Source organism: Malus domestica, chromosome 05 (genome assembly GCF_042453785.1).
Source record: "Malus domestica chromosome 05, GDT2T_hap1".
Taxonomy (NCBI): domain Eukaryota; kingdom Viridiplantae; phylum Streptophyta; class Magnoliopsida; order Rosales; family Rosaceae; genus Malus; species Malus domestica.
This window is the reverse complement of record NC_091665.1, coordinates 29,402,801-29,425,329: the sequence shown is the minus strand read 5'-3', so window position 1 is coordinate 29,425,329 and position 22,529 is coordinate 29,402,801. Positions and strand designations below refer to the sequence as shown.

The following is a 22,529-nucleotide window of genomic DNA, read 5'->3' as shown; positions in this document are numbered from 1 at the left end:
TGTGCTCGTCATCTAGATAAGTCTCACCTATATGCGAAATAACTGAATAAACGTTATTTAAAGCACATAGACAACACTAGCTAATAACTTCTCATACATTGCTCAAATGGAATGTTTGAATACATCAACGTGATCTACACAACTCCACGAATATCCCCATATGTTTAGAAAAATTTTATGACCCCCCACACGCTGGCCAAGGCACGGCCAGACGAGTTGCCCACTCGCAGGCACATGCCTGGCACACTGACGGTGGCAGTAACGGCGTTAGGGAATATTCCGTCTAAAAGCAAGCATATTCCGTCAGTTATTAACAGCATCATCTAACGCCGTTAGCATATTCCGTCAAAACTGACGGAATATGCCCTCATCTTATCCGACAAGTCGCCGGACGCCAGTGACTTCGCTGGGTTCAGGATTTTATTTCAAAACCTTATATCTTCTTCATTTCTTAACCAAATTCCATAAAACTTGACCCATTTTGAAGATCTCACCAAGACGAACAAAACCAGGCCTGAGTTAAACCCTGAAACCATCGGAAACCCATCAAAAAAAGCCTCGATATTCCGGCAAATTTTAAAGCTCGTCGTTCTCGATAACCCGACGTCCAAATTCTTCCAACATACCACTCCAAGCCTCGTGAGGACCTCTTTAAGCTACATATAAGCTTGAAATCCTAAAAAACACACGATTTTACGATTGCATGAATAGTGACATAAATCGGGTTAGGGTTTTCAAAGAAGTTCTTCCCTAAAAATGGCACCATTCAACTCGTGTGAGTCTGAGGAACACGATGGTGTCCTTTAAACCCTCGATCTGCAAACTTTCCACTAGTTTGTTGTTGATTTGTACAGGAGAAAGGAGAGAGGGTGAGTCTGATGGAGAGAGCACGGGAGAGGAGAGAAAGAAAGGTACTTTTGTGTGTGTGTGGTCCAAATTTTGGGTCATTCACCACCACCAAAAATTATTAAGTTCCAGAAACTTAGGAACTAACCAATTAAGTTTAACCCAAATTTAACCACAACACCACATAACAACTCAATGTCCAAAGGCAATTTAGACATTTCACACCATCGAAACTAAATATTTCGGGACGGGTTGTGACATACGCTCTAGCCATTTGGACTTAGTCGGTGATCTTATGACAATTCTTACCATATATATCCTTGTTCGTTTTTATTTTATAGTTCTTTGTTGGGTGTTATATGTTTAGGTTGAGCACCCTTTTGCATTGGGCTCATTTGATCGAATGATGAAAGCAGCAAAAGGGAAGAGGATGGTTGTTTTCCTAGACTACGATGGGACCCTTTCACTAATTGTTGATGATCCTGACCATGCCTTCATGTTTGATGAGGTCAGTCTTTAATTTTCTTGATAACAACATTCATGTTTTTACATATGACTCATCCACCCTAATTATATTGACTATGTTCCATATGCTGACAGATGCGTGCTGTAGTATGGAAAGTTGCCAAGTATTTTGCAACAGCAGTGAGGTCGCAGAGATGCAAGCAGCCAGGTCGCACGCAGAGATGCAAGTAGTGAGTTCAGGGCACTGATGTCGACTGTGGAAGAGGTGAAGATGAGTTTTGAGAGAGAGATGAAGATGAGTTTTAAGAAAGAGAGAAACAGACAGATGCAAGCAATGAGTTCAAGGCACTGATGTCGAATAGTGGTGCAAAATTGGATGACTATTCTAGTTGAACTAATTAAAACATAACATTCAATATATGGTGTGGTTTCAGTTTCGATGCGGTTTTGAAAACCCAAAACCGAAACCAAACCGTTTTCTTTGCCGTGGTTCGGTTTTGAAACTGCAACCGTTTCAAAACCGCAAAACCAACCATTTAGTGCAGTCCGATTCAATTCGTGTTTCGGTTTCGATTTTCGGTTCCAAATGCCCACCCCTACTTGTAGGAAAAGGAAAAAAAAGAGCAGACATTTCATTATCCAAATATAAACAAGCCCATGCATAATATATATATATATATCATATATCCACAACAATCATTAAAATCCTTTAAAACAAAGTACATGAGGGCCTAAAAATTATCAAATAGATCCGGTTTAATGCTACAAGAAACCCCCATGCCAAATGCTTCAGCACTATCAACTATTCCTATAAATGAAATTGTACCAAATATTAGAAAAGTTGGTTGTTGGTCGGGTGTGATATATGCATTAGTAATTTAGGTTATAACCGGGTTACAGCGAGTTAATAAATCGGTTTGGACATAATCAGGCAAATGATAACCGGTTACAGCGAGTTAATAAATCGGTTTGGACATAATCAGGCAAATGATAACCGGTTTGAATTGAATACTGTCAGGTTATAACTTATATCCAAGAAAAAACCCACTTATTCGGGTTTAAATTTGGACTAAACATGGACGAGTTCTGGATAACTCACTTCAAATTGCACTCCTAGTATTGGACGACACAATTTTCCAAAATTAATTTAAGAAGTAAAAAAGGGATTTTTTTTGTAAAAGGCGGTTCCCAATGCGGTGCGTATCACAGCACTAATTCACCGTTGCCCAAATCCCCCTCCGAAAAATCAAAAGATGCCGAGATCCGAACCCGAAATATCAAGTGACGGCGTCATAATATCTCAAATTGTTTTGCAGCTGAACCGGCTTTCTCCGTTTCCAATCAAATATATATCTCTCTCTCTCTCTCTTTTCTCTCTCTCTTCTCTCTTCAATTCCTTCCGACTGTTTTACAGCGTTCATCTTTTTTCTCTCACTGATAAAACGAGGGTTAGGGTTTCCCAAATTTCCCCCCTTTTCCTCTCTCTCCATGTCTCTCTAGAATTTCGAATTAGGTTGTGCTTTTTCCCCATTTTTTTCCGACCCGTTAGGGTTCAAGACTTCAAGTGTGAGTTCGGAGTTGGGATTTAGGGTTTCTTGTATTTAAGGGAGATGTATGCTGATCGAGAGGAAGCTGATACCAAGTTGTCCGCAAAGGACCGCCTCAATGGCGGCTTCAGGGAGGACTCTGGTCGCCGTAGACAGATAGCCGGAAAGAGGTTCGCTTTCTCTTCCTTCCTTTTTCTTGTTTTTTCCGAAGAACGGGAATCGATGGCAATGATTCTTCTGGTAGTTTATGGATTTTGGTTTAGTTTGCACCGATTATATGTTTTTGGGTTTGAATTGTGTATGTTAGAGTGTTGTTTTTGTTGCCCTTTTTCTTTGTATGTTGCAGAATAGTTTTCGTGATGCGCTCGATTGATAGAAATATCAGATTTTGGAGTTGGATTTGTGTAGATAGTCAAAGTAGGTGGCAAAAGTTCAGGAATTTGGTCTCAGTGTTGGCAACTTTAATAGCTAATAATGATGATAGTATCCTTATAAATAGAAAAGCTTGGATATTGACAAACAATACTTTCAAATCCAATATGATTACGCAAGTAACAATAGTCCACAAAGGTTTTATACTTTCAAAATGCTGGATTTCAGGCTTACAACATTGTTATCAATACCATTAAAAATGTATGCAATTGAATTGGTATTCATATCCATCGATCTCCTTTTCATCGAAATGAGGACTCTTTACAAAGTGGTGTATGGAATCAAATTTGGATACCGTTGGACTCCTTGTTTTACCATTTTCTCTATTTCTACTACTTGACTCTTCATATTTTTATTACAAAAAGTTGTTATTTTTGTATTTCTAGTAGTGAAAGTTGTGAACTCTTATTTATGTATGACTTATGTCAAACACAAAGTGGTATATGTTATCAAATTTGGATACCATTGGACTCCTTGTTTTACCATTTTCTTTATTTCTACCGCTTGACTCTTCATATTTTTATTACAAAAAGTTGTTATTTTTGTATTTCTAGTAGTGAAAGTTGTGAACTCTTATTTATGTATGACTTATGTCTGTGTTTGATAAGACAGAATTGCGTGGCAGTGGCAATGTTATTAGCACAGTTGATTTTGTGTTTGATGAATTTTGAAGACTTCAATGAGAGCACTTGTAATTGTTTCATTCTTGATGAAATCATTGTAGTTACAAAGATACTGCATTTGGTGTTGCAATCTGGCCTTCACCAGATTCTTTGACCCATTTGGTGCATATACTTTTTGTTCAAAACTTCAGAGGATGCAATTTGTTGAATAGTTACTTTGTGTCAATTCAACTGTTACTGTTTGATCGGACTAATGTTATTCAGTCCAAAAAGCTTTATAATTGAGTTCATAGCATATCCTTTTGCAGGCAGAGACAAGATGGCAAGTGGGAGCATGATCTATACGAGGATGATCCTCAAGTTTCAAGTATGGGCTATGACACTTTCACCTGCAACTAAAACTTCAGCTATGGCTTTATGCCATTGAGTCATCTTTCTTTGGTTGCTGACTGTGTGTTAATATCTTGTGAAGATCGGAAAGTCGATGCTCGGGACCTTCGATTGAAGCTCCAAAGGAAAAGTTTCAAAAAAAGTGGAAATCGATCCCTTTCAGGTGTAAGGGACCTGCGCGAAAAGCTATCTGGTACTATGAATCCACAACCAATGAACACAGATCCACCAAAACCAAAAGTGGAGGCTGCCAAACCAGCCAGGAGAAGTATTGCTGTTGGCACCCCTGCAACAGAGACTAAAAAAGTGTCCAACCCAGCTCCTAGAAAGAGGGCTTCACAAAAGGCGAGAAGTGTTTTATTTTTTGTAAATTCATACCAGTAAGCACACACTTACACTCGGTGTGTTTGAGATTGCTCTCTACATCTGATTACTAGAATTAATATAGTTAGGTTCATCTTTACTACGTTGCTCAAGAGGAAAACGTTTCGATATTTAAAATGTTTCACCAAGCGGAAGTTTGCTTTACGACATATGACATGTTGATTTTAGATATGTGTTGACCCAGCTATCTTTTCCATTCTCTTTTTTAATTTCTATTTGTTTAAGGGGCCACAATGGGATGGGTTTGGGAATAGTATGTATATAGCAGTTATTGGGTTTACATTACAACATCACAACATAGAAGTATGAGGTTTCATTAGGACTTGATTTTAAATATTGTCTTCATGTAGAACGAATAAGCAGTTTCATACTTTATTTTGCACCAGAAAGGGTGGCCTGAAGGGACTTTCTAACAGGCTTCTTAAGAAATAAATAAGTAAGAATAAGACTTCTTTACAATACTCGGCGTGACAGGAAGAAATCATTTCATGAAGTGGTTCATCAATTGTTGGTGGTATACGGATATTTTTACATTGCAATGTCTTTAAGTAAGCATAAAAGAAAATTCATTTTGTTTCTAGATTGAAGTATTGAGTGTCTATGTTCCAATATCATTATGACAGTTGCCTCTTAATTTCATGACCCATACCTCTTTTGTTACAGGCTGGTTCATCAGTGGATGAATTTTTGACGTCCTTGGATCTTGAAAAATACTCCATCACATTTCAGGCAGAGGAAGTAAGCAGATTATAGCTTTTTTTTCTTTCTTTTTTCCACCACCTGCATTTGATTACTTTCGAGTGCTCAATTCCAAGTGTTTATGCAGGTTGATATGACAGCTCTTGTGCACATGACTGATGAGGACCTCAAGGCTCTAGGAATACCAATGGTAAACTCAACCAAATTCCCAGATAGAATTCTTGAAACATGAATTATGAATATCGTATCCCAATAGGCAATATATTATACTCAATTGTTGTTTTCAAAACTAAGAAATCCATACTTATTTTACGTCGACTTTATTGTTACTGAACCTTTGGTATGCTCTGGTGATTTGAAGTATGCTAGTTTACATGTTTGTTTTTGGGTGCGTGTCAGAAAACTTTGTATAGCCTATGTTTCAACATGCAAGAGTGGCATAAAAGCTTTTTGAAGTTATTTTTGAATCACTAGGAAAAATTCATTTATTGTAAAGCATACATACCATCCTCACAATAGTCTAATAAAATTAATTAGTATTGCATGGTTGAACAATAGTTACTTTCCTAACATCAGTCGGATGTCGTGGAGGTTAAAATAAAACAGAGAATTTCAAACACCAATTAGGGCTATCATTAATTAATGTTGAGGACGGTGTCTGTTCATTTGACCTGAAACTAATCCTGTTGCGTTACAGTTGTTTCAAACAGTTAAACTATTTGTTTTACTGAAATTCATTTTTTATAACACTAGATCAAAGAAAGATTAGGCTTGGGCACACCATTGTCCATGCCTCAATGGTTTTTTTGTTGTAGTTTTTTTTTCCCTTAATTTTGCTAGAACTACGCGATATGTTAGTATCCTTCAATTTCCCGTGATTGTGTATAATGTAATCGTGATGAACATACAAGCAATTTGAGTTTTCCGTTTGATCAAATGAGTTTTGGCTACGGAGCTTTGAGCTAACCTTTTTCCATCTGGGGGTTTCAGGGCCCAAGGAAGAAGATACTTTTGGCATTGGAATCAAGAGTCTGACACTTGAGGGTGGACTGTGGAGCCGTTTCATCGCCTTGTTTCATCATGTTTAGTATGACTCAGTCTAGCAGGCTTTATTGCGATTGGTATCAACCTGCTTGTAACTTTATTTTACCCCTCATATTTTTTTTCCCGTTCGTTCTAGTACGCATCGCTGTAAGTGGCTTTCAATGTGCTCATTATTGATATAAACCTTGTGAATTTGTTAGCTTGGAACAGCCCGAAATTTAAATTTTATGGATGTACTCTGTTTTCTCCCTAAATCTAGCTTGAAGATGATGTGTTCCGTCTACCGATACCTTTACTTTTTACTGACCAACTTGTATTCCTATGTGTTTTGCTCTTAGGTGAATAATTGCGTAGGAAATTTTTGAAGATCCCCCATGGCAGTTTTGAAATGGAATGTATATTTGGGCAAATAAATCCCTATTGAATCTGAAAAGGGAACCGAACGGCTAACACTTGAACAAATAACTCCGCCGCCCTCAACACCGCAGCCTCCTCCTCAACCCTGCCGGCAACCCAAGCGTGGCTCCACCTCCTCACAAGGAGGATCCGGAGAGGATCCTCATTCGTCTTAAAAATGAGTAAAACAATCCTAACGTGGATTCAAATTCAAAGCACGTACTCAAGAAGGTCATCTTTTGCCCTTTTCGATGCTTCCCTTCCTTACCACTTTGTCTACTCCCCAAGACCGCAAGAAACATGCATATATCACGAGAGCTGGATTGCTTTTTGATGCCTTCTGGCCTCCTGCCCAAATAACAGACACGTGCTTCGTGTCGACTATGATCAAGATGCTTTGTTCACTTTGGTCTTCCGTGCTAACTACCTCTTATTTTCCTGCTTGTATCTTCTCCATTCTCGTAGAGCTGCCAGGAGAACGTCTATTGAAACTTGCAGGAAGATTAGCATAAGAAAACATAAGATGATGAATGCATGATAACTAACTGGAGATACAAAGCTATATTAGTCTTAGAAATCAATGGGATTTCCACGGATTTGTATATCAATGGGATTCCTGCATGCAAAATCAAAGTCAGAAATCAACAAATATAAATTGGAGAGAGAGATGAGGAGAGAGACAGAGAGAGAGAGATAAAGAGGACCGAGAATGAAGGAGAAGAGGACTGAAACGGTGATGATCAGGCGCTTGAGTCCTTGCGTGATTCTGCACATCGTCTTGGGATCGAAGTCATCTGCTGGCTCTAGCGGTTTGGATGTTTCTGGGGTTTCCTTAGGAGGGAGGAGAGGCTCTGTGATTTCCGCCATTGTTGTGGAGGCTCTGTAGCTCTGAAGCATGTTGCTTTACAGGATTCCCCAGAATCAGGAGGTAAAGTAAACTAACAGCTGCTCTTTAAATAGAATCCTTTGTGGTTTACTGTCGCAAATGCCGTCTTAGCTCAGCCGGTAGAGCGCACGGTTTTTAACCGTGTGGTCGTGGGTTCGATTCCCACAGACGGCGTTTTTATTATTTTTCCATCTTTTTATTTTGTTGTTCTGCTATTGAATTCACCCATCATTTCGAGTCTCATCTCTTTTACCGCATGACATGCATTGGATGAAATTAAGCGTTTAAATGCATACTAAAAAATTCTTTCTAAAATTATATTATGCTCTGGTGTATAACATGCACCAAATAAATAAAGTGTTGAATATGCCAAAATTCAATTGCACTGATGCATACTAGAAAATCTCAACTTAATTCTATAAACACAACGTTCAAAATAGTACGCAAAATCCTTCAAAATTCATTATTAATTCAGAAATTAAGCACTTGGTAGCCTCCAACCCATCCATACAAGTTACTACAACAAGGAATCTACTTATTATATAAAGGAAGCATCAAATTTTTGTTTGCTCCAATTTCTCAGCCATTTTCTTTGCTTCAGCCTCTCCCTTAGCAACCCTTTCAGCTTGGCTTCCAGAAAATTTGCTCCTAAAGAACTCCACATCTTCATCTTTCTGTGAAACAATAAGTTGAACACAATTACATTACATTTCAAAAACTACAGACAACGAATACAGAAGATTATACATGAACATATAATGTTACCAATTCTTTGAACAAAGGCTCTGGTGTCCCAATCTTGTGACCATCAGGTAATATTTCCCAAGGCTTTCTTGCCCTTTCAACATCCTCGTTGCAAAGCGAAAATTGATTTTCGGGTGGCAAATTGAGCTGCTTTAGCACCTGTTGGACATGAAAAGGAAAAATTAATACCAAGGTGCTAAACATGGAGTGAAGTATTTTGTTTGTCCTTAATCTGCTCGATACAAGACATTTTTGTACCTTAAGAGAAAATGAAGGCATGAAAGGTTCCAGCACACACGCGAGAAGATAAACGAGTCCTGCAGAAGTCTTGATGACAATACAGCAGGAAGCTTGATCTTGTTTGTAAAGTTTCCAGAACTGGTTCTCCTGCATTACATATGGGAAACCTTTATTCATACACTGTCAATAATTTGAAGAAGAAAAACTGAGATTTTACGAGCTTACTTGTAAATATGCATTTCCCTCACTGGATATGCTCATTGCAATTTTCAGTGCTTGCTTTAGCTTGACCTATACATATCGCTGATTGTGAGATAATGTAACTTCTTAGTCAAACAAGATAGTGCAGAAAGGAATTGAGAGACTAGTTTCAGATATAAATTGCCTTCTCCATTGCTTCTATGTATTGATCCACATATATGCCGATTCTCTCTGCCAATCTTTTCGTCAAGGAATGTGATTCCGCCTCAGAAGCGTCTGGAATAATAGATCCATATCCTAGTCCTGCAGGAAAAAGTGAAAGTTCACATGAATGCCAAAATGCAAGAGAAAGCAGAACATGGTACATAAATTTGATCACGACATGTTGATCGAAGAAGAAAAAAAATGTGATACAAGATAAGTAAAAACAGAAATGTAAACAGAAGTTTTGAACTTCCGTAAAACGCAAGGAAATTGAAAACTTCGAAGTGAATTCAAGTAAACTCCGAATTATAAATTCTTTGTTTAGCGGATTACTGACCTTGAGGTTTTGCAATGAAGCTCAATACCCGGTTAATGAAATTTCCCAAATTATTCAGCAACTCAGTGTTTAGTTTTGCTTGTAAGTCCGCCCATGTAAAAACGGTGTCTGAGACCTAATCATGATTAAGGAAACAGATAATTAAGTAATAACCATTGGAATTTTCAACTATCCAAGTTCAACGCAAGAACTGCAAAATCACCAGCAGCTGAAGAAAAAACAGATTACCTCTGGCCGGTTAGCTAGCAAATAATATCGCCACACTTCTGAGGGAATGTTTGTTTCTTGCACATCATTGCCGAAAATTCCTATGCCCCTACTCTTGGAAAACTTCCCTGTGGCATCGATCAATGAGTGAAAATGAAAAGAGAAATAGAAGTATGAGTTGAAACTTTAAATGGTAAAACTTTTGCGAAGATCATCGCAATTCTCACGCGCAATTACCTGTTTCATACATCAGATATTCTGTGACGCTAAGGCTCTTCATCAGTGTCCAATTCTCTCCGGTTCCAAGAAGCGTAGATGGAAACATAACCTGGAATCAAATTGTACCACAAATAAACATTTCAGCAACAAATACAAAGTTACAAACTTCCAGATAAATAAGATGAAATCTTTACCGTGTGGAATGGCACATTGTCCTTGCCCATGAACTGGTACAGCTCAACATTTTTGGGGTTCTTCCACCACTTCTCCCAATCGGGCGTGTAGCATGAAGTGATAGAAATATAACCGATAGGCGCATCAAACCATACATAAAAAACCTAAGCATATCATAAATTGGCAAAGGAAAAAAAAGTTACCAACGTGCAAATTTCTAGTAAACATTAACAAGGGGAAAATCACCATTTGTTAAATAAATTAAGTGCTAACCTTGTCCTCAAATTTTTCGAGTGGAACGGGAACACCCCACTTAAGGTCCCTCGTCATACATCGCACCTTAAGTCCTTCTCTAAGCCATGCGTATGTAGTTTGAATAGCGTTCGGGCTCCAAGATCCTTCAACTGACAGGTTGTTGACAAATTCTTCCACTTTATCCTTCAGTAAAGGGAGCTCTAGAAATAAGTGGTTCGTCTCTCGTATGCATGGCCGTGCCTGACATGCCTGTTGATTACAGTTTCGAGTACAAAACCAGGAAATAAGAAGCTGGTAATTTCGACGAAATCCTAACAAATTAACTGTAATGAAGTATGAAATCTCAAGGAGCTAAACATACTTTACATCTAGGATCCTTAAGCTCAGTTGTATTCAACAGCTTTCCACACTTATCGCACTGATCTCCTCGTGCAGAATCATAGCCGCAATCTAGCGTTGGGCAAGTGCCTTCCACTAGCCGGTCAGCCAAGAAACGATCGCATGTTTCACAAAACAGCTGGATTGTTGCCGAAATTCAAACCATTTAGATACAAAATTTTCACTTAAGTAAGCAGTAAAGTGATGTAAATTTTCACACGAGCAGTAGTACTAGTACATATATACCTGCTGAATTGTGTTCTCGGAAAAATATCCGTTCTCCAAAAGTTTCTTGAAAATATGTTGGCAAATTTCTGTCTGTTGAGGAGTTGACGTGCGTCCGAATTTATCAAAACTTATATCGAACCACTCGTAGACCTGTTTATGAATTTCATAGTATCTACAAAACCAATTAAGCTCCGTAATTAGTAATAAGTTCATACTGCTATTCACTATCCGAATTTTTGTCACAACTTACTTGTCACAAATTTGCTGTGGAGTACAATTTTCCTCCCTAGCTTTTGTCTCGGTTGCAGTCCCATACTCATCAGTCCCACATATGTATATCGCATTGTACCCGCGAAGGCGACAGTATCGAGCGTAAACATCAGCACTTAGAACACCTGCATCATGTCCATATACGATATACAATCATAAGCATGCATACAAACATCAACCGCAAATCACGGTCTCAAACAAATTAAATTCACGAACATGTTGCACACGTGAAACTGCGATTTGTGTATAAATAAAGCGAGCTAAAACAAGGCGAGGAAAGAGCAGTAGTTGGGAATTATACTTACAGCCAATGATGGTGCCAAGGTGAGGGATGTTGTTGACATAAGGGAGGGCACTTGTGATGAGTATGTTGCGTTTTCCGGGTACCGGCAGCTTCGGATTTCTTTGGGAGTTGCCTTCCCCGCCGTCTGATTGATCGTCCATGATTTGATTACTCACAAAGAGGTTGTTCTGCGTGTTGTGGCTTAACAGAATGTTGGTTGCTTTAATATTCACAAACTAAATATTCTCCAAATATATGCTCAAACAAATAGATGCAATTTGCTTCTCCAACTTTTGGTAATGGAATTTGGAATCTGATTTCTTCTTCTTCTTTTTCTAAGTTGTGGGATTATGAGTAGACCAACAGAATTTATATAATTTTTCAATTGGTTCCTTCAACTTTAGAGCCAAGAAGACTGTTCTTCTTTTTCAGCTTAATTTAATAATTTATATATGAAGTGATCGGAGAGAATTAAATATTAAATACAAGAAGCGAAAATGGTGACCCTAACCAATAAAGCTCCTGGCTTTGCAAGGGTCAAGGATAATGTCTATCGTATAGAGCCTTACTCATGTTTTGCGAATAAGTTGTTTCTATGACTTGAATTTGTAATCTTTTACCAAAAAATGTAAAAGAAAATGAAGTAAATAATTGTCTTGCAAGCAAAGAAACGTGGGGGTCAAGGAAGTGAGCTTTCTTGCGAGCAAAGAAATTGAAAACTCGTCTAACTCGTGTCCATGCAAGGGAGAATGAGATTTCTAAGACGAACCCTGTTTATTTCCCTGCGCCAAGTTCTTGAGTCAAACAATTTAGTATGATTTAATTTGGTTCAAACTCAAAATGTTTATTAATTCTCAAATTCCAAATCAAATATCTAACTTGTATAAAATCACGACAAAGCCCAAATAGTACTAACCAAATCCGTACAAATTAATAGATTAATTTAGCTGATCACATAATGTCATATCTCAGCCTGAGACTTATACGACTCATCCATATCTCATCAATCAATGCTAGCACATAGGTCGGAGATTGATGAGATATAGATGAGTCGTACATGTCACTATAGGTGACTCTGACTTATGTGCTAGCATTGATTTATTGAGCACATGATTATTTATATTGCTCATGAGATGTTGGATTTACTGTTGGTATACTTTTGATTTTACATTGATACGTGATATGATTTTTTTTTAAGCTATACAGGTGTTACAGCAAGGGGTTATAACGATTTAGAAGGTTTTTATTAAAATTTTATTTCCAAGGTCACTCACCCTTGCTTTGTTTCCACCCTCTAGGTTTTTTTAGCTGAGCTTTCTTATCGACGAGGATTCGGGGCAAATCTTGGTATTGGAGATTACCTTCAATGGTATGATTCTTAATCCACCCTACTCTACTTTACTTATACTCTGACATCACGTGTGAAATTGGTTCATTTCCGCTCACAGCACACTCTCGTATTTAGACATTTTTAGATTTAAATTTATTCACATTTTTCCCACATCACTATATTTTATGGTTTCGTCACCCTCTTGGTGTCAGCCAGCACAACTCGATTTGGAGTCCAAGTAAACTTTCTAGGTTGGGGTGTGTCACATAAAGCGTGCATTTGTTCGCTTCAATTCTGTCAAGGATACAAAATTTTAGATGCAATCATAATAAATTTCATTTTGAATTCCAACCAATCAAATTCAACGCCAAAGAATCTATGGCTCGATCGAGAACATATTTGCCTCAATAATTCAAACGTATTTCCAAATGTTATCCAAGTACCATCACCAAAATCCCAAATAAATAAAAACAATTAATTAGATAATTTAAAGGGAAAAGAGTTAATGCTGTAAGAAAGGATTTGGACCAAATTATTCTGTCTGTTTTTTATCTGATCGAATATTATGTCCTAAACTAAAAGAAAGTATGATATTCGCTCAAAAGAAAATCAAACAAATTGCAAAAGTAAAGTAGGAAATAATAATCTCTCTTTTGCAAAGGCTATAAACAGTAACCTAGTAGGTGTTAACAGAATATCAAGTTTTAGCTTCCCATGCATAGATGCAGTTACTTCCATGGCCAAGGCGCCTCAGAGCTCTCCTCTTATCCTGCACGGATAAGAACTCCATAGCTAAAGTCCATGCTCTTATGATATTGACTAGTACCCTCGCCGATGGAAGCTTCAACGCTCGACTCATAGCGTCCTACGCGCGTATTGGGGATACGGTGTCCGCCCGCAAAGTGTTCGATAAATTGCCTCAACGAGGCGTGAATGCATGGAATGCCATGATAGTCGCGTATTCTCGGCAAGAGTACCCGTCTCAAGTTTTAAGTTTATATCATCAGATGGTAGCGGATGGAGTTAGACCTGATAGTTCGACTTTTACTGTCGCGATTAAGGCTTGCGCAAGCATGTTGGACTTGGAGATTGGTGAGGAAATTTGGTCTAAGGCGGTGGATTGCGGGTACGAACGTGATGTGTTTGTGGGATCATCTGTTTTGAACTTGTACGCCAAGAGCGGGAAGATGGATGAAGCAGTGGTGGTGTTTGAAAAGATGCCTAGAAAGGACCTTGTTTGTTGGACAACAATGATAACAGGGTTTGTGCAGAGTGGAAGGCCAATGGAAGCAGTTGAGATGTTTAGGGGAATGCAACATGAGGGAATCGAATTTGATGGGGTTTCGATGACGGGGTTGGTACAGGCTTGTGCAAGTCTTGGGGACTTGAGATTGAGTCTTTCTGTTCACGGGTTTATGATTCGGAGAGGTCTTCGTATGGATGTTATGGTTCAAACCAGCCTTGCCCATATGTATGCAAAGAACGGGCATTTGGAGCTAGCTTATAGGGTGTTCGATAGGATGCCTTACAAGAATGCCATTTCGTGGGGTGCTTTGATTTCCGGCTTTGCTCAAAATGGCTTCGCAGGGCGTGCACTCGAAATGCTAGTAGAGATGCAGGGCAGTGGATTTGAACCCGATTCAGCGTGTCTTGTGAGCGCACTTCTAGCATGTTCACAAGTAGGGTTTTTGAAATGGGGTAAATCCGCACATGCATTTATCTTGAAGAGGCTTGATTTTGATGAAGTTTTGGGTACTGCAGTGATTGACATGTATTCGAAATGCGGATCCCTTTCTTACGCACGTGCTCTCTTCGATCAGATTATTTCCAGAGACTTAATCTCGTGGAATGCTATGATTACAAGCTACGGAATTCATGGTCATGCAGAGGAAGCTCTAGCACTCTTCCTCCAGATGACGGAGACAAACGTAAAGCCCGATCATGCTACTTTTGCTTCTCTTCTTTCAGCCTTCAGTCATGCAGGCCTCGTACAAGAAGGCCAGTATTGGTTCGACGTCATGGTCAATAAGTACAAAACCACTCCGGGGGAGAAACATTATGCTTGCATGGTTGACCTACTGGCTCGCGCCGGACGAGTGGAAGAGGCTTATGAGCTAATTAATTCTGTGAATACTGAACCTGGCCTTGCTGTTTGGGTTGCCCTCCTGGCAGGTTGCCACAATCATGGGAAGTCGTCGATTGGAGAGGTCGTGGCTAAGAAGATCCTCGATTTGAATCCGGATGACTTAGGAGTTTACGCTTTGGTCTCGAACTTCTACGCAATGGCGAGGAAGTGGGATGATGTAGCAGACATGAAGAAGATGATGAAACAGAGAGGAACAAAGAAAGTGCCTGGTTATAGTGTTGTGGAAGTGAATGGAGAGCTCCATGCTTTTCTCATGGAAGATAAGACACACCAACATCATGGCGATATCATGCAAATCCTGAATAAGTTGGATCATGACATGAGAGCCATCGGATATGTTCCCAGGAATGAATTTCTGTTGCACAATTCGGAAGACGAACATTCCTTCCAGCAAAGAAAATTTATCAAAGTGCTCTAACAGATTCAAATTTCCGTGTGCATATCTATTAATCGAAAGGCATCGTGAACTAAATCTGGGAGTGTACGTTCTAATTTCACGAGAATTACAAAATTTTCAACAACTTTCCGGCAGGGGATCAGACAAGAACATCACAAGTAAGCAAAATACGTCTCAAAGCTCAAACTGCGGCGGTGTTTCAAAATTACCTGCTCCTATAACCTAGAGACTGAGTCTGAAGATTTTGGTTGTCTTCTAACAAGCGGTCATATTCGAGAAGTAGATCTGCAGCCTGTTTTTGGAGGGAGGCAACATGGGATTCAGCAGTTTCGATGCTTTTATCCTTCTCTGCACATTCCAATTTCAGCTTCTTCAAATCCTCTGTTAGAGTTGAGATTTTGTCTTGCAGCTGCTTGATTTCTTGGGACGATTTATCTTCCTTTTCTTTAAGCTGTATCTTCTCTTTCTGAAGCCTATCAAGTTCTTCTTTTGAAGCTCCCACGCTACTCCTCAATCCAATTAGCTTACTGAGATAATGGTGCATTCGATCAATTATGAATCCAAGAAATAGGGTAAAACCTGCAGGCAAGATCAATTATCGATTAGCTTACTGAGATAATGGTGCTTGATTTCTTGGGTCATCAGGGATAGAAAGGATCATTCACTGGAATGCAAACAACAGTTCGGACATCAATCCCAGAGCAGACACCATGCATGAAGCTCTACTGTCAGTTGCCCAAGAAGACTGTATAATCAACTTAAGCATTCCCTTTTCCGGTAACCAAAATCGTCTTCTTCCAGAACATGAAAGCGATTACTAGGTGTACAAGGACAGAGAGGCCGGACTAGCAGCAGCAACCAAGGGTAATGAAGAATGGAGACACCAAGTATTCAACCAGTAGACAGCGATTCTGAGGATTCGGGACACAGTCCAAGAGAGAGATGGAGTCATCTGGTTGCCAGGTTTGCATCATTTGACCATAAAAAGAGAGAGGAGCAAGAAACAGTTCTTAAGAGTGAAATTAATTAGGGTCATTCCGACAATAGGAGAGAAACCTGCAGCGAAACACATTTACAATGGATGGTGATAGTACGAGGCCAACGTGAAGATTTTATTAATGAATGGCTAATATCTTGTCGCCCCCATGCCTATTTACCTAGTGGATTGAGTCCTTACATTGACGATAGTCGCACTGTAGATTGTGAGTGCAAAACTTAGGTCGCAATTTTTTGATTGAATTCAATATAATTTGACTTGGTACTGAACTACTCCTCGTGCGTTACATACAGATTTATGATGTCACATCCTAGAAGATATACAATTATGCATGCAAATACTTGATTATTATTAAGCTATCGGAAAAGGAAAGGAAATGAAAATCATAAGAACTAACACTCCTAGTGATATGTCTTTAACAAATGTATACGGGGAACAAGGAAAACCAATGAAATTAATTTCACATTAAAACGGAAAAACCAACAAATACTGGCAAACTGGCAAAGGGTAGGCAACTGAAGGAAAACCTTTATATCTTATATTTTCACTTTCTTAATTAGTCTGATAAGCGATATTTAAGAAAATGAAAATATAGGATACTTCTTACCAACTACAGCTTGAATTTTGCTAAGAGAACAGAACAAAAAGGAAAAGGAAAAACCAAATAAAAAACGTCTGTATATTGAAACAAGTGATCTTTTCCACCCAAACGATATGATTTTCGCTAACGATTCAGATATCATCTTGAGAACTTTCATTTCAAGTTAACACCACACTATACTGAAGACTTACAATTAGACCAATTTCTAGTCCTTACTAGATCCACTAATCAAAACAACCAGTTTTTTCAGGCAAATCTTTTTAACACAGTCTAAAGAAGCCAAAAGATCCTTGCAATGTATAAAGAATTATTGACGGGTACATCTGTAAAGCCGAGGGTTAATCATGGTCCAACCAATTGCGAGAGAATCAATAGATTCTTTTCCAGGAGCGACCCCTTTCTCAACAGAACCTAGTGGCAACAACCTTAAAAGTTTCTTGTTTATGTGCAACAAAACTAATTGTGCTAGAGAACTTCTACTTTTCCCTTGGTGGACTCGTGTAATAATCCACACACTCGTACACATTTGTTAACTTCCAATTAAAACTGTTAAAAATGTATAGTCCCACATCGAAAACGCGAGAAAAAAAATTCAGTAGAACTTATATTGAGTGGTTCCACCACTAATTGCATCGAGAACTTTTGTACAAAATCTACGGGCCAGGTGATTAAGTTAGGTTCAGTATCGGTGTTCAATAGTAGTGAGCCGCTAGCCGGTCTCTATGAACTCTTAACAAAAACCCATAACTAAAGCAAGAAAACCCTAACTAAATAGTAACCAAAACACTCAAAACTACTAAGAAAACAGTGAGCAGGATTGAGGAACATACCCAACAATGAAGCTTCAAGCAGGTGGGTCCTCCACAGAACCTGATCCATCGGCGACATCGTCCCAAGCTTCACACCTTTGTTCTGGATCTTCACAATGCTGATGAAGTCGGAGATTAAAATCACAGACATGGTCCCGGCAATCGTTTTTATGGTGGCCGGACCCTTACCCATTTTTATCTGATCCAAGCTCTTTATTACCAGCTCCCTCAACGGCCCAATTTTCACCAGCAGAAGGAATGCTACAACCCCCTCGGCGAAAAGCACTACGAACAACAGCTGAATCATCCTTCCCTGCTTCCACCAAAAGCTCTGGGTGTTTTTTTTTTTTTTTTTTTTGCTTGGCTTGTGATGGAATCGGAACGGCTTCTCAGAAAAGCAGCTTCATTTCTCGGCAGGCAGAATCACAGATCCATGGAGTTGAAAAAGCAGCTTCCTGACACTGTAGCAATAAATACTGGCTGCAACAACGGATTTCTGACTGAAAATCAGATTTTTTTGGTGATGGGTAATGATATTTCGAGGTAAATAGCAAAACCCAGTTGCTACAAGCTGGATTTATCGACAAAAAATGGGGTTTAAGGACACAGATCTAGGCTTTTTGAGGGAAATGTAAGAAAGCAGGAAGCTTTTCTGCAGAAAACCATTTGTTAATTAACTTAATTTGGTGGCTTTTTCTGTAACTAGGCGGTGTAATTTGGTTTATTTGCAAATGGGTTTTGCTTTAAGATTAGGGGATGAAAAGTAAAGTTGTTTTGCAGAGTCAAAAGCAATGAACTTGATGTGTAATTGAAGGCAAAAAAACTAAGGAAGCTTTTAGCCGGAGGAAGAGCGGGACAAGGGTTGTCTGCCTCTCACGTCCGATGCTTTTTCATATCTTTTTATTTTATATAATTACGGTTAAATTATGTTAATATTTTATATTATCTTTTATAAAGATAATGAGACAAAAATAAATAGTAATATAAAATGTTGATTTAGCCTAACCGTGACCATACAAATAAGAGGGAACGGAAAGGCACCGAAAGTAGAAGGGCAGACAATCTTTGTCCGGAAGAGAGGTGGGAGAGAGATTGTTGAGTACTGTACTTGTTATTGTGAGTAGAAGCTGCAACAGCTTGACTTCGACTGTCGAGAACTGAGAAGGTCTCGCTACTTGCTACACATACTTTGACATTCAACCAAGCCATTATTTTGTCACATATATTCATATGCCACATTTTGCAATTGCATGCTAGTATGCTACCAATTTGACTATTTATTTATATGGCATTTGTTTGAAAATGCAATAGAAGAGGGTCCAATGGGCTACTATCTACGTTATGGCCACAAGCATGAAGCTGGGGTTCGTTGGTTATATAGAAAGGAATTTTAATAAAAAATTCTAGATGTTGTTCATTTTAACGAAAAATTATATTTTTACACATAAAAATCAATTCTAGTACTATTTACTTTACTCTTTATTTTGTCCTTATTGTTAAAACTCAAAAATTTTAAACCATTTTCATTAGTTTTCCTTATATGAAATCATCCACTTTCATTAGTTTTCAGATTTGTAAACGTTCATTGACTCACTCTTTTGTCATTTCAAGTTTTCCTTGGCTTATGTCGAATTAGTAAACATGTCATCAATGTTTTGAGTAAGAAAAAGGGAAAAAAGTGGTACAAAAATATCATCCAATAAAAAAGATTCTTCCAAAACAGCCTCATCATTCTGAATGATAGTTAAAAGCTTGTTTTGCTTATTTGGAAATGCTTTTAAACAAGCTAAAAGCACTTTTAGTGAAATGTTATTGAAATCAATCTATAGTAAAAGTGCAAGTGAATCTTAGAAAAACTTGAAGTGCTTTTAGAACCTAAAAACGTTTTTTCTAAAAGCACTTTCACTTATTTTAAAAGGACTTTCAAACAAGTCATATTTGTATTATTTGAATACGATAAAGTTTTATCATGCTCGGGTGCATGGTATTTACTGAAGTGCATGATATTTACTGAAGAATTGAAGGTATCAAAATCCTATAGTCATTCCTATTTTCATTTTATCAAAGAATCCAAAGCATGTAACAATTTATAACTCCGCTACACGCTATGCTCTGGTGCATTATACAAAAACTATTGAATAAGACCGAACTTTGACTATGAAACGATGATATGTCACAACACCCACCTTAAACATGTATGTATAAAACAATCCCATACAAACACCAAGTTTTTTTCTATTAAGTGTACGAATAAAGTTAAAGTGGAAGATTAGTGAAACTAATGAGGGCTTTCTATTTAATACAAACTTTATAAAAGTGATGAGATGAGATAAAGAAAAGTTGATGAAGGATTAGTGGGAAAGATTGTGCAATTAGATGTGAATACAATCTGGCCGTTATCCCAAAAGACAATGATTCTTTATGCAAAAAGGCACTACAATCATACAAAAGATGCACCATTTGTTATGTAGTTGGTCATTTTGTGCGAGGCTAACTAAGAAGCAAAAATATCAACGTGAATCCAAATTACTCCAGTAATCTACAATTCAAAGATGATATATAATTTTGGGTGTGACTGATGTATAGGTACAGTGTTGGTTGAAACCTTCTGACGGTCAAGTCAGCAAACCTAATCGAACTAAGCTAAAGTATTAGATACATTACATAGCTTGTGTTGTTTTGAAGCCCACGATTAGCTTAAACCATTACTGTGGATTCAAAGGTGAATCAATATTTGAACTCATATTATGCTCTTAATTGTAAGTCATACATACAAGAGATTTTTAGGTACAGGCTTTTATGTCTTGTTATGTATCCATTCAAAATGTACCCACAAAATAAGTTTTATGTATTCGAATCATACTTTGGTCTATTTTAATGAACCAAAATGCAGGAATCCCCTTTGTATTTTAAACAAACTCATGTTGTGACGTAACAAACAAATAAGCCCTTGCACAAAAAATTATCTCAATCAGGCCTAGAATACTTTTTTTCTCTATAAAGCTGTGTTCTTTCAAGATTTGAACCAGATTTCTTCATGTCAACTAGGGCATTTGTTTATGACAAGTTTAGTTTTGAATAAAGGCTTTATTTATGATTTTCTTTTTGTTTATCAACCCAATTGTTAATTAAATTAAAACTTAATTAGTTGACAAATTGGCCTTTCTAGAAGGTGCATAAGTTCATAACCCTACGTAACTGTACTAACCATGGAGGCAAATTTTACACGATTTATAGTTGATATAAGGAAAACATAAGATACAAATTTAACTGTGTATTTTGGAGTATCAATAGTTAAGTTTGTATTTTATATCAGCTCTTGAGTTGGTGCAATGTCTGCCAAGCCCCAGCTCCCACTCACAGTTTATAGACTTTAGGCTGGTTTGGTATTACTGTGTTTTGAAAAAAAATTGTTTTTAATGTGCTGTGAGAATAAGCTCATTTTTGCTGCTTTACGTTTTCAATTTTTTTTTTCACCCAAAACTGTGAAAATAAACTGTTTTTAAGTGTTTACCAAACACTTTTTTGAGCTCAGCTTTTTTTTATACCCACTTTTTAAAAAATTATCTCAGTACCAAACCAGTATTTTATCTGTGGAAGAACTTTCTATGGGATTAAAATAAAATATGCATCACCTAATTTAAGCTAGTGCATCTCACGTTTAGGTAGTAGGATTCTCTCTCCCTTCAATTCTCTTCCATTCTCTCCCATCTTCTCACACATTACTTTTTGTCTTATTGTCTTTAAAAAAATATTAAAATAAAATGTTAACGTGACTTAACATTAACCGTTCAAGTAGAAGGGGAGGAATGGGGAGAGAGATTAGGAGGGAAGAGAATTTTACTTCCATGTAAGGTTTAGGATGAAATTCACCATCGCAGGCAACACATATGAAAGAGCAACTTCACCCTTTAGGGTGATAATAGTATGTGCTATTGAGTAATTGGCATTTTTTTTTATGAACAGTAATTACCTAAGCGTATCTCCAGCCATAGATGAATTGTCCGAACAATTGGCATTAAAAAATTATTTAAAAAAAATCATACTATGTTTATTTTCGATAAAAATCAGGATAACAAGGGACTGTCAAATATGATAAATCTAGACCCTTGATTTTTGTCAGACAACTTGCGCCCACGTACGCGTGAAATGCATGTGTCTGGCACAAATAATTATAATGTGTGTGACATCACCCTGACGTCTGACTGCCTTAAGCAGTGCGTTGGGCGATTGTGGCCCGATTGAGCAGTCGGGCCTTCCGCTTTTCACTATAGCCTGAGTGACTGGGCATAAGGCTGGAGCTCATCCTATTGGTTTTGGTGGATCAAATCATCCACCCAATCCCCCTACCAATTGGGAGGGCGGAGTTGCTCTAAGGCTTTAATTGCTCCAATGTGAGATTATCTATCAAAGGCAACAAATACTGTGTGATGCAGGAGTACATGGACAATTCAGTTCAACACATAAATAATTAGTTCTAACACACCATATACTAGAATGTGCACATTCAATTCAAACTAGTTGATAATGGTTAAAGAATCTCAAGATTATTAAACGTTCGTGTATAAACTTTATTTCTATAATATGAAATTCAGACTCTCAACAATACTCGTAAAGATATTTTGTTTATCTCAAAATTGAGTGTGGTCAAACTCTTGGCGAAGCAATTTTAATTTTTAGAAAAAAGACAAACAAAAGAGTAATTATAGCAGTATTCTAAAAATCGGCCTAGGTGGCGTCTAGGCGCTGGGTGGTGACTGGCCGCAGGGATTAACTCAAAATCGGGACAGGGATTAG

General features: G+C 37.9%; 4 protein-coding genes and 1 non-coding gene across 5 annotated transcripts; 3 read left to right on the top strand and 2 right to left on the bottom strand.

Annotated features, from left to right (window-relative positions):
• Positions 1 to 2,504: 2,504 nt before the first annotated feature.
• Positions 2,505 to 6,684, top strand: LOC103409178 (uncharacterized). Its single transcript, XM_008347984.4, has 6 exons — positions 2,505 to 3,028; positions 4,222 to 4,280; positions 4,386 to 4,648; positions 5,351 to 5,425; positions 5,514 to 5,576; positions 6,377 to 6,684. The coding sequence occupies exons 1-6, from the start codon at positions 2,922 to 2,924 to the stop codon at positions 6,419 to 6,421; spliced, it is 612 nt and encodes a 203-aa protein (XP_008346206.1). The 5' UTR covers positions 2,505 to 2,921; the 3' UTR covers positions 6,422 to 6,684.
• Positions 6,685 to 7,813: 1,129 nt separating this feature from the next.
• Positions 7,814 to 7,886, top strand: TRNAK-UUU (transfer RNA lysine (anticodon UUU)). Its single transcript has one exon. It is a non-coding gene; the product is annotated as a tRNA-Lys (tRNA).
• Positions 7,887 to 8,149: 263 nt separating this feature from the next.
• Positions 8,150 to 11,692, bottom strand: LOC103435850 (probable methionine--tRNA ligase). Its single transcript, XM_008374273.4, has 14 exons — positions 11,475 to 11,692; positions 11,150 to 11,294; positions 10,918 to 11,071; positions 10,655 to 10,810; positions 10,312 to 10,542; positions 10,059 to 10,202; positions 9,883 to 9,973; positions 9,667 to 9,773; positions 9,439 to 9,553; positions 9,082 to 9,200; positions 8,922 to 8,987; positions 8,715 to 8,843; positions 8,478 to 8,615; positions 8,150 to 8,386 (listed from the first exon to the last, which is right to left on the bottom strand). The coding sequence occupies exons 1-14, from the start codon at positions 11,611 to 11,613 to the stop codon at positions 8,267 to 8,269; spliced, it is 1,854 nt and encodes a 617-aa protein (XP_008372495.3). The 5' UTR covers positions 11,614 to 11,692; the 3' UTR covers positions 8,150 to 8,266.
• Positions 11,693 to 13,363: 1,671 nt separating this feature from the next.
• Positions 13,364 to 16,594, top strand: LOC103435848 (putative pentatricopeptide repeat-containing protein At3g25060, mitochondrial). The gene has a single exon (XM_008374270.4). It carries the CDS (start codon positions 13,505 to 13,507, stop codon positions 15,344 to 15,346), a length of 1,842 nt encoding a protein of 613 aa, XP_008372492.3. The 5' UTR covers positions 13,364 to 13,504; the 3' UTR covers positions 15,347 to 16,594.
• LOC103435849 (uncharacterized) lies at positions 15,349 to 18,658 on the bottom strand. The gene is made up of 2 exons (XM_008374272.4): positions 17,754 to 18,658; positions 15,349 to 15,904 (listed from the first exon to the last, which is right to left on the bottom strand). Exons 1-2 carry the CDS (start codon positions 18,037 to 18,039, stop codon positions 15,531 to 15,533), a joined length of 660 nt encoding a protein of 219 aa, XP_008372494.1. The 5' UTR covers positions 18,040 to 18,658; the 3' UTR covers positions 15,349 to 15,530.
• Between the last annotated feature and the right edge of the window lie 3,871 nt (positions 18,659 to 22,529).